At 45.1% G+C, this 12,506-nt stretch overlaps 1 protein-coding gene across 3 annotated transcripts in view; it reads right to left on the bottom strand.

Annotated features, from left to right (window-relative positions):
* SCAI (suppressor of cancer cell invasion) overlaps nt 1-12,506 on the bottom strand; it is a 145,637-nt gene that overhangs the window by 18,434 nt on the left and 114,697 nt on the right. For all 3 annotated transcript variants that reach the window (XM_067743329.1, XM_067743331.1, XM_067743332.1), the window contains 3 exons: nt 3,978-4,050; nt 964-1,137; nt 671-771 (listed from right to left, as the gene is read on the bottom strand). In XM_067743329.1, the coding sequence (XP_067599430.1) occupies nt 671-771; nt 964-1,137; nt 3,978-4,050 (348 nt within the window). The remainder of the gene's footprint in view (nt 1-670; nt 772-963; nt 1,138-3,977; nt 4,051-12,506) is intronic.

Genomic DNA, 12,506 nt, shown 5'->3' with positions numbered 1-12,506 from the left:
AACTCGTAAGGCTGAATACATCTATAGTGTCTGACCCTGCAGTCCACTACTAGTATGTTCCGCAGAGAAAATCTTATATATGTGTGCCAGGTAACTGATGGAAGATTTCACAGTGGCATCGTTTATAATAATAACAAACCAGAAACAACCCAAATGGCCATTATCAGTAGATAATGAGTAATTTGGGATGTATAGTCAAACAATTGAATCCTATATAGCAGTGAAAACAGATGAATGAAAGCTACAGTCAGTCATCAACATGGCTCAATCTCAGGAATGTAACAGTGAGTCAAAAAGCAAGATGTAGAAGAATACGTACAATATGGATCCATGAACATGTTGTGTAGGAACACAAAAACATGTGACAAAACTATAAAGAAAAGCAAATGACAATTATAAAATTCAGGGTTTTAGTTTCATTAAAACTAAAGAGGGGAGACAGGATCAGGCAGGACCCACAGAGGGGCCTCAAAGGTAATGAAAACTTTCTGCTTCTTAAACTGGGTGGTAGCTACTCAGATGTGCCTTAGATTGTTCATCTTTATACCTTACATATTAATATGTGAATATTATATTGGACCTAGTCAAAGTTTATTTAATACAAGTGAAATATATGACTCTTAAATACCTAAAATGGCAAAATTGATCTTTAATGATATTCTTTGCCTACCCGAAAAATCTTGTGCATCCTCATGGTGGCTGAACAAAAGATAAATCTTGTGAGAAGCAAGCGAAGAAATTCATCTCCAAAAAACTGGAGAAATGCCTGATCTGCAAAGAGGAGAAAAGTGACAGTAAAAGGATACTTAAGTGGAAAATACATTTCAAAAGGCAAGAAATGTTCAGGAAAACCTTCTCAACTTTCCTGCCTTCAACAAATACCTTTACAAATTCAAACAATTTAAACAATTTTAAACCATTATAGTACATTCTGTTAAGTGTGCAGTTAGATTAGTAGGGTACCTATTGAACGTGAATGGGTCAGTAGCTGGGCAATATCGCGGTTGATTTTTCGAAGATATTCTTGACACTTTTCCCATAGGCCTCTACGCATGCTTGACAATCCAGAGACAAATAGGAAGGCCATTAGAGGATTGTTCAAAAAGAGAGTGAAGAGGCTACCTCGTTGAGATTGATCTGTAATAACAAACATGTTATATATATAGACAACAGTTTTGCAAAAGAGAGGCATTTGAGGAACATTTTAATATACTGACAATGTATAAAATTAAAGCTGTATCATTAAAGTATACTTCAACAAAGTACATTCGGCTTGGAACTACAAAAACATATCCCAGGTACATTGCTTTCTGCTGAAAAAAACTTAAGATAGAGCCTCGTAAACCTAAGAGAAATGGAAAATGAACATATTCCTTTGCTTTTTTTCCCCTCCCACTAACAACTTCCATGCAAATATGGCGAGTGCTGGATCACGGGCAGCTCCTAATGGAACCTTCTGAGAAGTACTAGAACTGCCAATCTCTTTCATTCTCCTTTGTTAGTTGCTCTTTCTCTTCCTATCCCTTAAATATCAGTATTTTCTTTCTCCACATTGCTGATCTCACCTATGCACAAAGTTCAGTTATCATTTATATGCATACTAATTCCCAGTTCCCTATCTGCAGCCTAAATAAGCTCCTTAGGTCCAGAACGGCGCTGTCCTACAGTAGCCACCAGACACACTTCAAAAGTGATGAGTCCAAATTGAGACACACTGCGCATTATAAAATATAAATGTCTCATTAACATTCATTCCACCTGTTTGTTTCTACCTTAAAAAAAAATGTGGCTACTAGAAAACTAAAATCACATGTGTGACTCCCATTATATTTCTATTGGACAGAGGAGCTCCAGACTACTATACCCAACCTAACTCTCAAAGGTAACCTCAAACCCAATATATCAAAACTTGTCAGTAGATTCTTTCCCATTGTTCTCCTACAAATCTGCTTCTTATCCAGGATTATCATTTCTACCAGCACCTCAGCCAGACACCTGGCAGTCCATCCCTGCTTCCTTCCTCTCTCTGATTCCCTCTCATCCAGTCCAACATCAAGCCCTACTGGTTCTCCAGGATTATTATCTCCAGCTAACCAGCCACTGTCCTCACTCTGGCCAACATCATCTCCCCATTTCCATCAAAGCTCCTCCCCAATTCATTCTTCACATGCTCGCATGCTTTTTCTCTGCTAGAACACTCTTATTCAACCATTTCCCACCCCTATCTAATTCTACGTATCCTTCAACTCAACTTTAGACATCATTTCATCCACTTTCTTAACCCTCAAGGGCTGGTCAGGAGTTCACCTTACATGTGCTTCCTCCTGTGAAACCCTCAGAGCACCTACAGTAACTGCCTGTTAGGTTGTCTATATCTTCTACCTAGCACAGCACCTGATAAATAAATGTGGAATAAATGCTTGTTGAATGAATGAAGTGACTCTTGGTTAAAGAGAGAACTGCAGAATTCAGATACCAGAGGTGCAGGGACGTAATTTGACGTTCCAAATACTTAGGTATCTGCTAGTTTTGTGTCCAGATGGGACACATTTAAGGGATTAGAGGTCTAAGTTTTACAGCACAAAAAATAGGATACTGGACTAAAAAATGTTAAGGACATGTATTTCAATTAACAATATTAATAATAACAATAGTTAGCACATATTGAATACTTACTGTGTACCCAGAATTATTTAATGAGGTAGGTACTATTATTATCTCCATTTGATAGGAAAGAAACTGAGGCACAGAATGACTAAGTAACTTCCCAAGGTCACATAGCTGGTAAGTGGCTGAGTTGGGATTCAAACACAATCAGTTTGCCTCCAGAGTCTGTGTTTTTACCCTCTTCACAATAAAACCTTTCAGATTAAATAATTGTGGTATTAACCCATTAGGTTCATGCAATTTAAAATAAAGCTGCATCTTGATAGGAAAATTTGATAGCAAAAAGTACTCGCAATTGGAAAGGGTTACATTTCTCCAAAAATGATAAGAAACAGGTTAACAAAGTCCTCAAAGCAGGAGAGCTTTACCGTTGTTTGAAGGTAAGTTCTATCCCTTAGTGATTTGCCTTTTAGATACATGAACTTAGTATTTCTACATGTTTTTCCCTGTTAAATAGCAGAACTTACCTTAAAACAACGGTGAAAAGTCTCCAGCTTCTCTCGGGCATTCAAATGCTGACCATCACTTCCTGTGTCAAACTATGTCAGCAGACAGGACTTCTGGCTGGGAAGTAGCAGTAAAATGCCATCTCCCACAGAGAGACATCAGCACTATTCACAGTTAGGGAGATAGTGAAACAGTGACAAGTACTGCTAAAACAGGATTAAGGTTTGTTTAGTATTTTACCTAGCTTAATGACTGGGAATTAGATTAGATTTTATGTGTTGCTTACTGAGGACAAATTATTAAAGACAAAAAGGTCAAAACACTGACCTGTCTCTCTGGCACCCGGAGAAGAGGTTCTTTTATTTTAAAAATGCGAGGTAAAAATGTGAATAAAAGACACCCTTTAAGTTGTGCCAGTTAGGTTATTCTAACACTTAGGCATAGATTGAGAAGTGTTCTAGACTAGAAATCTCACGGTCTTAAAAGATACTTAAAATATGTAGCCAGAGCTGGAGGAAGTCATGCTATATGGATGACGACCCAGCACACCTGCAACACAAATTTTAAAATTCACAAATCATGAGCTCCCCAGTAGCAAGGGACCAAAACCTTACTCTTTTCTCAGGGATGATTTATCATTTCTTTTAGAATTATCTCAAGGCCTAACAGTAGCCCATTAAAGAATTCTGGTTGTTGGCAAGACTTCGGGGTTTACTTCAGACTGACACTTGCCACATCAAACTCTGTAAATCCACAACTGACCACTATAGGTGGGGGAGACAAAGATCAGAGCAGTATTATTTAAAATGTAGACATAAGTTTATTTGCAACCTACGGATACAACAGGGAATGACAAAACATACCTTGTAAAGCTTTTGGATATGCTGTAGGAGAAAGCAAGCAGACTAGTGGCTGTCCAAATAAGTTTGTGAAATTCTGTAATATATAAGAATTTAAAACTTTCATTAAAGATTTGACCAATGATAGTAACTTTCCAAAACATATCATTAGTGTATAGATTGGGTCCTTTTACTTATGAACAGATGCAGAAACATCAGTAACAGCTGAAAAGACTGTCATTCAAGTTTAACATGCATAACAGGTTTTCTTAAAGTGGTGAAGTTTATTAAGTGAGCTATTGATTTTTAAAGTAAAGGCACACACATGGTTGAAGTGTCACAGGGAGAGGGCATCTGGCTGTTTATCCAGAGGCTGCTCCATTGGGCAACATACACTAATATTTACAAGGGTAAATTTGCCAAGATCTATGATCTGGCTCTCAGCCTCACAGGCTCTAAAACCTGACTTACTGGTATGTGAAGACTGGCTTCATCTCTCATTGTGAATCATATTAATTGCTCATACAGAATGATGTATAAAACCAGAATGTGAATGTGTTAATTTACGGTGAGAATTAAACTGACACTCACTACTCTTTGCATGATTAAGAATATCCTTTCCCTAAAGGCAGATCTGCATGGGAAGTAAAATCATAGACTGTTTGGTAAAACAAGAAAGAAAACTCCTAAGAGTAAACTTAATAAGGAGTGAAAAAAACAAAAATAACTAAAAAATACTCCTGAATGATAAAAATGAAGACTTGAACAAATGGAAAGATATATTGTGTTCTCAGAGGGGAACCCATTCTAAAGATGTCATTTCAATAATTTATTAAATTTAAACCAAGCTCAACAAAAATAGCCACAGATTTTTTTCCGTGGCTGAAAGAAATTCTAAAGCGCATACAGATAAGGTACATTAGCCAGGAAAACTCTGAAAAAGAAGAGCAAAGAGGGGGAACTAGACTTATCAGACACCAAAACATACTTCAAAGCCTCAGTAATTAGAAATATGTGCCACAGCATAAGAGGAGGCAGAAAACCAATACAAAAAAAAATGAAGAATCTAGAATTAGACCCCAAAATAGACAGGGCTTAAGGATATATGATAAAGATGATGGTTGGAATTGGTAGGAAAAACTGATAGCTATCTAGAAAAAAAGTTGGCTCCATACTTCATACCAAAACCTAGGATGTATTTCAAATATATCTGATTTAAATGTAAAAAAAATTAAACAATAACTGCTGAAAGAAAATAAGGGTTATTTTTGTCATCTAGAAAATCTTCCTAACTATTATAATTAAGATTGATAAACCCAGTTATGAAAATAAAAAATACAGCATGAACTAAATCAAAAGCTAGATGATGGAGAAAAAGGAGATAACTTTGATCACTTCCCTCATACTATTTCATACCCTGTGATTGGGCTTTCAGATTTCCCTTCTTGTAGTCATTAGATATTTTTTTCCCAGGAAATTATCCATTTAACTGAGACTTTAAAACATTTTACAACTTTAGGGACTTCTCTGGTGGCGCAGTGGTTAAAAATCCGCCTGCCAATGCAGGGGTCATGGGTTCGAGCCCTGGTCCGGGAAGATCCCACATGCCGCGGAGCAACTAAGTTCACGTGCCATAATTACTGAGCCTGTGCTCTAGAGCCTGTGAGCCACAACTACTGAAGCCCGCATGCCTAGAGCCCGTGCTCCACAACGAGAAGCCACCAAAATGAGAAGCCCGTGTACCTCAACAAAAAGTAGCCCCTGCTCACCACAACTAGAGAAAGCCCACGTGCAGCAATGAAGACCCAACGCAGCCATAAATAAATAAATAAATAAATGTATCTTTCTTCAATAGATATTCATTGAACCTACAAACTAGACACTGTTCTAGGTGCTAGGGATACTGTAGTTAAGAAAAAAAACAAAAACAGATTAAAAAAACCCTAAACCTGTCTTCCTGGAGCTGACATTTAGATGGGGGTGGAGGTGGCAGGTAGAGACCCACAGTAAACAAAATAAAGAAGTTATATAATATTACAGAAGCTGACAAGTGCTACATATGGAAAGACAGAATAGAGTAGTTAGCAGCACAGAAAGATTTATAATCAGACTGTATTTAAATCCCAAATCAGCCACCTTGTGCCTTGGTTTTATCAGTAAAATGGGGATAATAAAGTAACACCTTGCGTTGTGAGGATTAAATGTGTTAGAATAGTGCATGGCATTATATAGAAGCTAACTTATGATTATAAGAAAAGTAAAGTAAGAAAAGTGGATAAAGAGTGCTGGGGAGGCATATAATTTTAAATAGGGCAATTAGGGAGAACTCTCTTAAGAGGCTTCAGCTGATTAAACACCTGGAAAACAATGTGGGCATCTTTGGAAGAGGATTCAAGGTTGGGGGAACACAACACAAAGATCCTAAGCAGGAGACTGCCAGGTATGTTTGAGGAACAGCAAGGTCATTGTGGCTGAAGAGAACTGAGTGATAGGGAGACCAGCAAGAGATCAGAGATGCATCTGAGGTGGGGAGGAGGCATGTGAGGGCAGAAAACATGAAGCCTTTACTCTGAGTGAGATGAGGAGCCTTCGGAGATTTTGAGTAGATAAGTGACATAATCTGACTTACAGCAACACCCTGTAGGAGAGCAAGGGCAGAAGGAGGAAGCCTAGTTAGGAAGCTACTGCAATAATTCAGGGGAGAGATGATGGTAGCATGGACCAGGATGGTGGCGGCAGAGGTGGTAAGATTCTGGATCTATTAGTTATAACCAATAAAACATTCTGAAATGGATGTGGGTGTGAGGGAAAGAAGAGTCCAGAATGAAACTAAGGATTTGGGCTAGGGCAACTATAAAAGCACAATAGTCATTAACTGACATGGGGAAAGCTGGATCTGGAAGAGGTCTAGAAATTCTGTCCTGGGCATGTTCTCTGTGAGAATCACCAAATAGAGATGTAGAGTATGTAGATTATATTCAAGTCTGGAGTAACTGAGAAAGGTCTGGGCTGGAGATATAAATGTGGAAAGTGTCAGCATAGAGATAGTAATTAGAGTCATGAAATTATGTGAGGGCATCAAGGGCAGTCTGTTGTAGCTGGAAAAGAAGAGGAAAAAGGATGGAGCCCGGGGGCACTCCAGTGACAGGTCAGAGAGATGAGGCAAAACCAGAAGAGGCTGAGAAAATCAGCTGACGGCAGGCCTCCTTTGCCCTGAGGCAATCAATCGAGCCACTTGCATTTAGGTTTTAAAGGCCTTATGCAGAGAAGGGGATAGCAGTCAGAGCTCAGGGTCTGCCTAAGATGGAGTCTAACAGAAAACTGGCCCTGCTAAATTGGAATCCCAAAGGGCTACACCCTTACTGTAAGGATGAACCAAAACCAAATTTCACACCTTCCTGCCCCCCAGGACCATGCCTCGGGGGACCACAGGAAAATTTTCTTGGTGCTGAGCAGAGCAGAGACAGAGCAAACAAACGAACCAAACAGTCCTGATGGTTGTAACTGTAAGCCAGCCCTCTTGCATGTTTGTAGCCCAGATTCATACCACCTAGGTAACCCCAAACACATGGTCCCCAAATGGCAGTGCCTCTAGGTGTCTAGCAGAAGCAAATGCAGACCCTCTCTGGATGAAAGTACCATCATTCTAGGGCTCAGTGAATTTCCCACAGATAATTTTAAGGAGAACAAGAAGAATCTAAGGATAACAAGAAGAATCTGTAAGGTCGGATCTTAACAAACGGCACCGCGAAACAGAGGAAAGCTTCAAGTGAGCTTTATTAGGGAGCGCTCCCGGGCGAGGTTCACTGGTCCGAGAGAAAGGGGCCGGAGAAGTCGCACCCGGGCGAGGGTTGGGCAAGATTTTACAGGGGAAGAAGGGAAAGGGGTGTGGTGAATCTGGGAGGGCGCAGGGTATTCCTTATTTGGTGGTCTTTTCGGGTATCCTGGGGGACCGTTAGTCCCGCCCCTCGAAAGGCGGGAAGGCTGGGCTGGGTTCAAAGTCCCAGGTCAGTTCCTGGAACTGGGTGGTCCGGAATGTCTCCAGGGCAGTTTCTGGAACTGGGTTGTCCGGAGAAATTCAGTCTGATGCAACCTGTGAATCTGATTGTGTTCCCCTGCCTCGGGCCAGTTGGCCTTACATCCCGACATCTTTGGTGTAATGGGGCGGCGTTCTGATCTCTGGCTACTTCATGCTGAATGGGGGCGTCGAAAGGGGAGTCGGGCGACCAGAGGTCTGAGGCTTAGGGGAGACCAGTGGGGGGTTCTGTAGGAAGCAAGGTGTAAGGACCGAGGAGCATTTGGTTTGTGGCCACCCGAGAGACTTCCTCCATGCGCCTGCGAAGGAACCTAAGAAAACAGGGAGCAAACATGAGCAAGATACAGATGAGAATTAAGGGGCCTAAGATTGGTGTTAGCCAGGTATAGAGGGTGGATCGCCACCAGTCGGGAGTTGGGGAGGCGGACTGTTGGTGTTTGCGTTGGAGTTCTTCTCTTAAGCGATGGAGGGCTTTTACGTTGTCTTCGACGAGTCCTGTTTCATTGATGTAATAGCAGCATTCCTCCGGTAGGAAGAGGCAGGTACCTCCTTTGTCGGCCGTCAGGAGATCCAGGGCTCCTCGATTTTGGAGGGCAACTCGGGCTACTGAGGTGATCTGGCGCTGGAGCGAGGTGATGGAGGCGGCAGAAGCCAACCAAACGCCTAGCTGGAGTTTCTGTTCTAGGTCACGGGATGTTGAGACACTGTATGTTGGGGCTCCTCCCCCGATGCACGCAGCAACGAGAGAGGAGGCGAGGGAAATGCCCGCGACCATAGGGAGAAAGATGGCCCTTTGGCCCTTAGAGAGGTCGCGGGCCCTCGTGAGTGCTATCAGTTAAGCCCCTTGAGAGGTTGTCCCTTCTGGGAGGCTGTTAGCCTTAATAATAGTTGAGATAGTTACCACTGCATAGGCTGCCCGTCGGTGTCCGTCAGGACTGAGTATTGAGCTACCGTCCACAAAGAGAGTGCGGTCCGGATTTGAAAGAGAGGTGTCAAAGAGTCCCTCTCTTGGTGGTTTGAAGGGTTCTATGACATGAGGGCAGAAATGGGATGGAAAACCCCCGGTGCCAGAGATAGGCAGGAGGGAAGCCGGGTTCGGGCGAGGGGAGGGATCAAGAGAAATAGCTGGGTTTTCAATGAACAGTAGGTGGAACTCCTGGATGTGGGAGGGGCCCAGGAGGGAGAGAGACTTGTGGCCTAGGAGGTCGACCAGCCGGTGGGAGGAAAACACGCTTAGTGGGTGGGCCAGAGTCAGTTTGAGTGTTTGGTCAGTTCGGCTGCCGCTGCTAGGGCCTGAAGGCATGGTTGCCATCCCCGAATGGTTGGGTCTAGCTGTTTGGAGAGGTAAGCCACGGGGCGGTAGGAAGGCCCTACAGGCTGGGCAAGGAGTCCAGTGGCTATTCCGGCCCGTTAATCCACAAAAAGGTGAAAAGGTCGGTTTGGGTTGGGCAGAGAAAGGGGAGAAGATATCAGAGCGTTACGGAGGATGAGAAAGGCCTGTCGAACGGCGGAAGGAGAGGTGATGGGTCCTTGAGGGGTTTCTTTAGCGGCTAGATATAAGGGTTTAGCGAGGAGAGCAAAGTTAGGGATCCAGTGTCGGAAAAATCCTATAAGGCCCAAAAAGGAGAGAATTTGTTCCGCTGTTTCCAGAGGCTGGAGTTCACGGATAATCCGGGTGTGGTCGGCTGTTAGACCTTTTGTGGTAGCGGTAAGGTGGAGCCCCAGGTAGGTTACAGAAGATACAGATAACTGAGCCTTGGCTGGGGAGACCCGATAACTGCGAGAGCCAAGGTAATTGAGGAGATCTGCAGTATGTTGTCTTGAGAGGCTGAGAGATGGGCTACAAAGGAGGAGGTCATCTACATATTGAAGGAGTGTGCTGGGGGTAAGGGAGCAGGAAGTGGGGTCCCGTGCCAGCGCCTGACCGAAGAGGTGAGGACTGTTGCGTAAGTCCTGGGGAAGAACTGTCCAGGTGAGCTGACTGGAAGTATGAGTATCCGGATCCATGCAGGTAAAGGTGAAGAGGAAATAGGAGTCGGGATGAAGGGGGATAGTGAAAAAGGCATCTTTGAGATCCAGAACCGTAAAGTGGGTTGTGGATGGGGGGGGGATATGGGAGAGCAAGGTTTGGTACTACTGGGTGGAGAGGAATTATGGCCTCATTGATTAGTCGGAGGTCCTGGACAAGGCGATAATCCCCGGAGGCCTTGCGGACAGGCAGGATGGGGGTGTTGCAGGGAGAGTCAGTGGGGATAAGGAGTCCCTGGTTTAGGAGTCTGGTGATAATAGGTTGTAGGCCCCTAAGGTGAGTCTCAGAGATGGGAAATTGGGGCCTTGATGGAAATTTGGAGGGGTCCTTTAGGCGAATGAGAACGGGGGAATGGTGTGTTGCTATTATGGGCTTAGAAGTATCCCAGACTTGGGGATTGATTGGGTTCGGTGTGATTGGAAGAGGGGGATAGGAGGGGGAGGGTTCTAGAGACAGGCCAAGAAGAGAAAGCAGGAGTTGGGAGGAGGGGACCTTAGGGTCAAGTCTGACCAGCTGGAGAGAGGCCCCTAAGTGGAAAAGGACATCTTGGCCTAGCAAGGGAACTGGGCAGGATGGTATGACTAAGAAGGAATGAGTAAAAGGGAGTCCTTCGATATGACATGGGAGTGGACCTGTCTGGAGTGGGAAGGATGGTTTGCCATCAATACCCATGACCGAGATCTGGGAAGGAGAAACTGGCCCGGAGTAAGTAGGCAGGACCGAATAGGTAGCCCCCGTGTCCACCAGAAGTGAGATGGACTTACCCGCTACCTGTAGCGTTACCCTGGGCTCGGCGAGGGTGATGGGGGTCTTCGAGTCCGGGCGCCGTCAGTCGTCAGCCAATCCCAGCAGTTCGAGTGGTAATGCCGTTGGGCCGGCCTGCCCCCCCCCCCGCGTGGAGACGCTGAGGGAGGGCCAGCCGTAGGGCAGTCACTGTTCCAGTGGCCCGTTAGCCCGCAGCTGGGACACGGCTTAGAAGGAGGTCGGGGATTGGGACATTGGCGAGCCCAGTGGCTTTCTTTTCCGCATTTGAAGCAGGCCCCCGGCGGGGTTGCCTTTTGCGGACCCCGTGGATGCTGTGATCCATGGGAGATGGCCGGCCTTAGGGCGGCCACAAGAGCTTGGGTTTGGAGGGCCACCTTCTGGTGCATCCGAGCCTGTCGGCTGGATTCTGCCAAATCCTCACGGCCATTATAGACTTTAAAGGCCATTTTTACCAGGTCTCGAATAGGGGTTTGAGGGCCGCTGTAAGGCGATTGAGAAAGATAGCTGGATTTTCGTTAGGTTCTTGGGTTATCTCTTTTAGTTTTTCAAAATTGACTACCTTATGAGCGGCAGCCTGCATGCCAGCCAGGAGGCATTGGATCATGAGGTCGCATTTACGACGGCCATCTTGGCCATCCTGATAAGTCCAGCCTGGATCAGTGCCAGGTACGGCAGTCGCTCCGACGGGCATGGAGTTGTCGGTAAGGTGAACCTGATCTGCATGGTTTCGGGCAGCAGTTTGAATTCTTTCCCTTTCATCAGGGGTTAAGGTAGAGGACAGAACCACAAAGATATCGTGCCAGGTTAGATCGTAAGCTTGAGACAGGAGGCGAAATTCTTTGATGTAGTGGGAGGAGTCGGCAGAGAAGGAGCCTAATCGCTTTTCTATTTGAGAGAGATCTTGGAAAGAAAAGGGAACATGAACTCTAACTAATCCTTCCGCTCCTACTACCTCCCTCAGAGGGCAGAGGAGATTTGAATCTTGGGAGTCGTGAGAGCGTGTATGTGCACTAATTGGCGAAGCAAGGGGCGTGGGAGTAGAAACCGTTGAGGGAGGTGGGGGAGCGGTTGGAGGGGCCAGAGCGGGTTCGGGAGGAGGAGGGACCGCTTCAGGGTAGGGTGGAGGTTGGAGAGGAGTTCTGAAGGGGGGAGTGGTAAGAGATTCGGGAGGGTCGGTTAGTGGGGAGGGGTCATCGTCAAAGGAAATTAGGGGCTTGAATGTAGGAGATGTCTGTTTGGCAAGAAGGATCTGGGAAGTGGAACAATCAACGCAGAGGGAAGGGCGGGAGCGCAAATACCAGAAGGCCTGAACATAGGGGACCTCGGACCATTTGCCTGTCCTGCGGCAGTAATTATCTAGATCACGGAGGATGTTAAAATCGAAAGTCCCTTCAGAATTGATTGTCTAGAGGATACTGTGGCCAGGCCACAGTGGAATAGAAAATAAGCCGTCTGCGACGGAGATCTTGGGAGAAACCGAGGGCTGTAAAATTGGCTAGGAGACACCCCAGGGGCGTCTTAGAATCTGGTTTCGATTGTGAGGTTCCCATGACCCCCCAGTCTGTCCCTGAGTGAATGGAGAGGGAGAGAGGCGTCCCTGGTCTCAGTCTCCAATTCACGGCAGGTCGGAGGGCGGTCAGGCGATTGGGACGTCTCCATAATCACCCGAGGCCCGGCGGGTTGGAGAGCGGTCAGGCAATTGGGACGTCTCCACAGTTGCCCG

This window comes from Pseudorca crassidens, chromosome 7 (assembly GCF_039906515.1).
Source record: "Pseudorca crassidens isolate mPseCra1 chromosome 7, mPseCra1.hap1, whole genome shotgun sequence".
NCBI lineage: Eukaryota > Metazoa > Chordata > Mammalia > Artiodactyla > Delphinidae > Pseudorca > Pseudorca crassidens.
The sequence above is the reverse complement of the archived record's forward strand: the minus strand, read 5'-3'. Positions and strand labels throughout refer to the sequence as shown.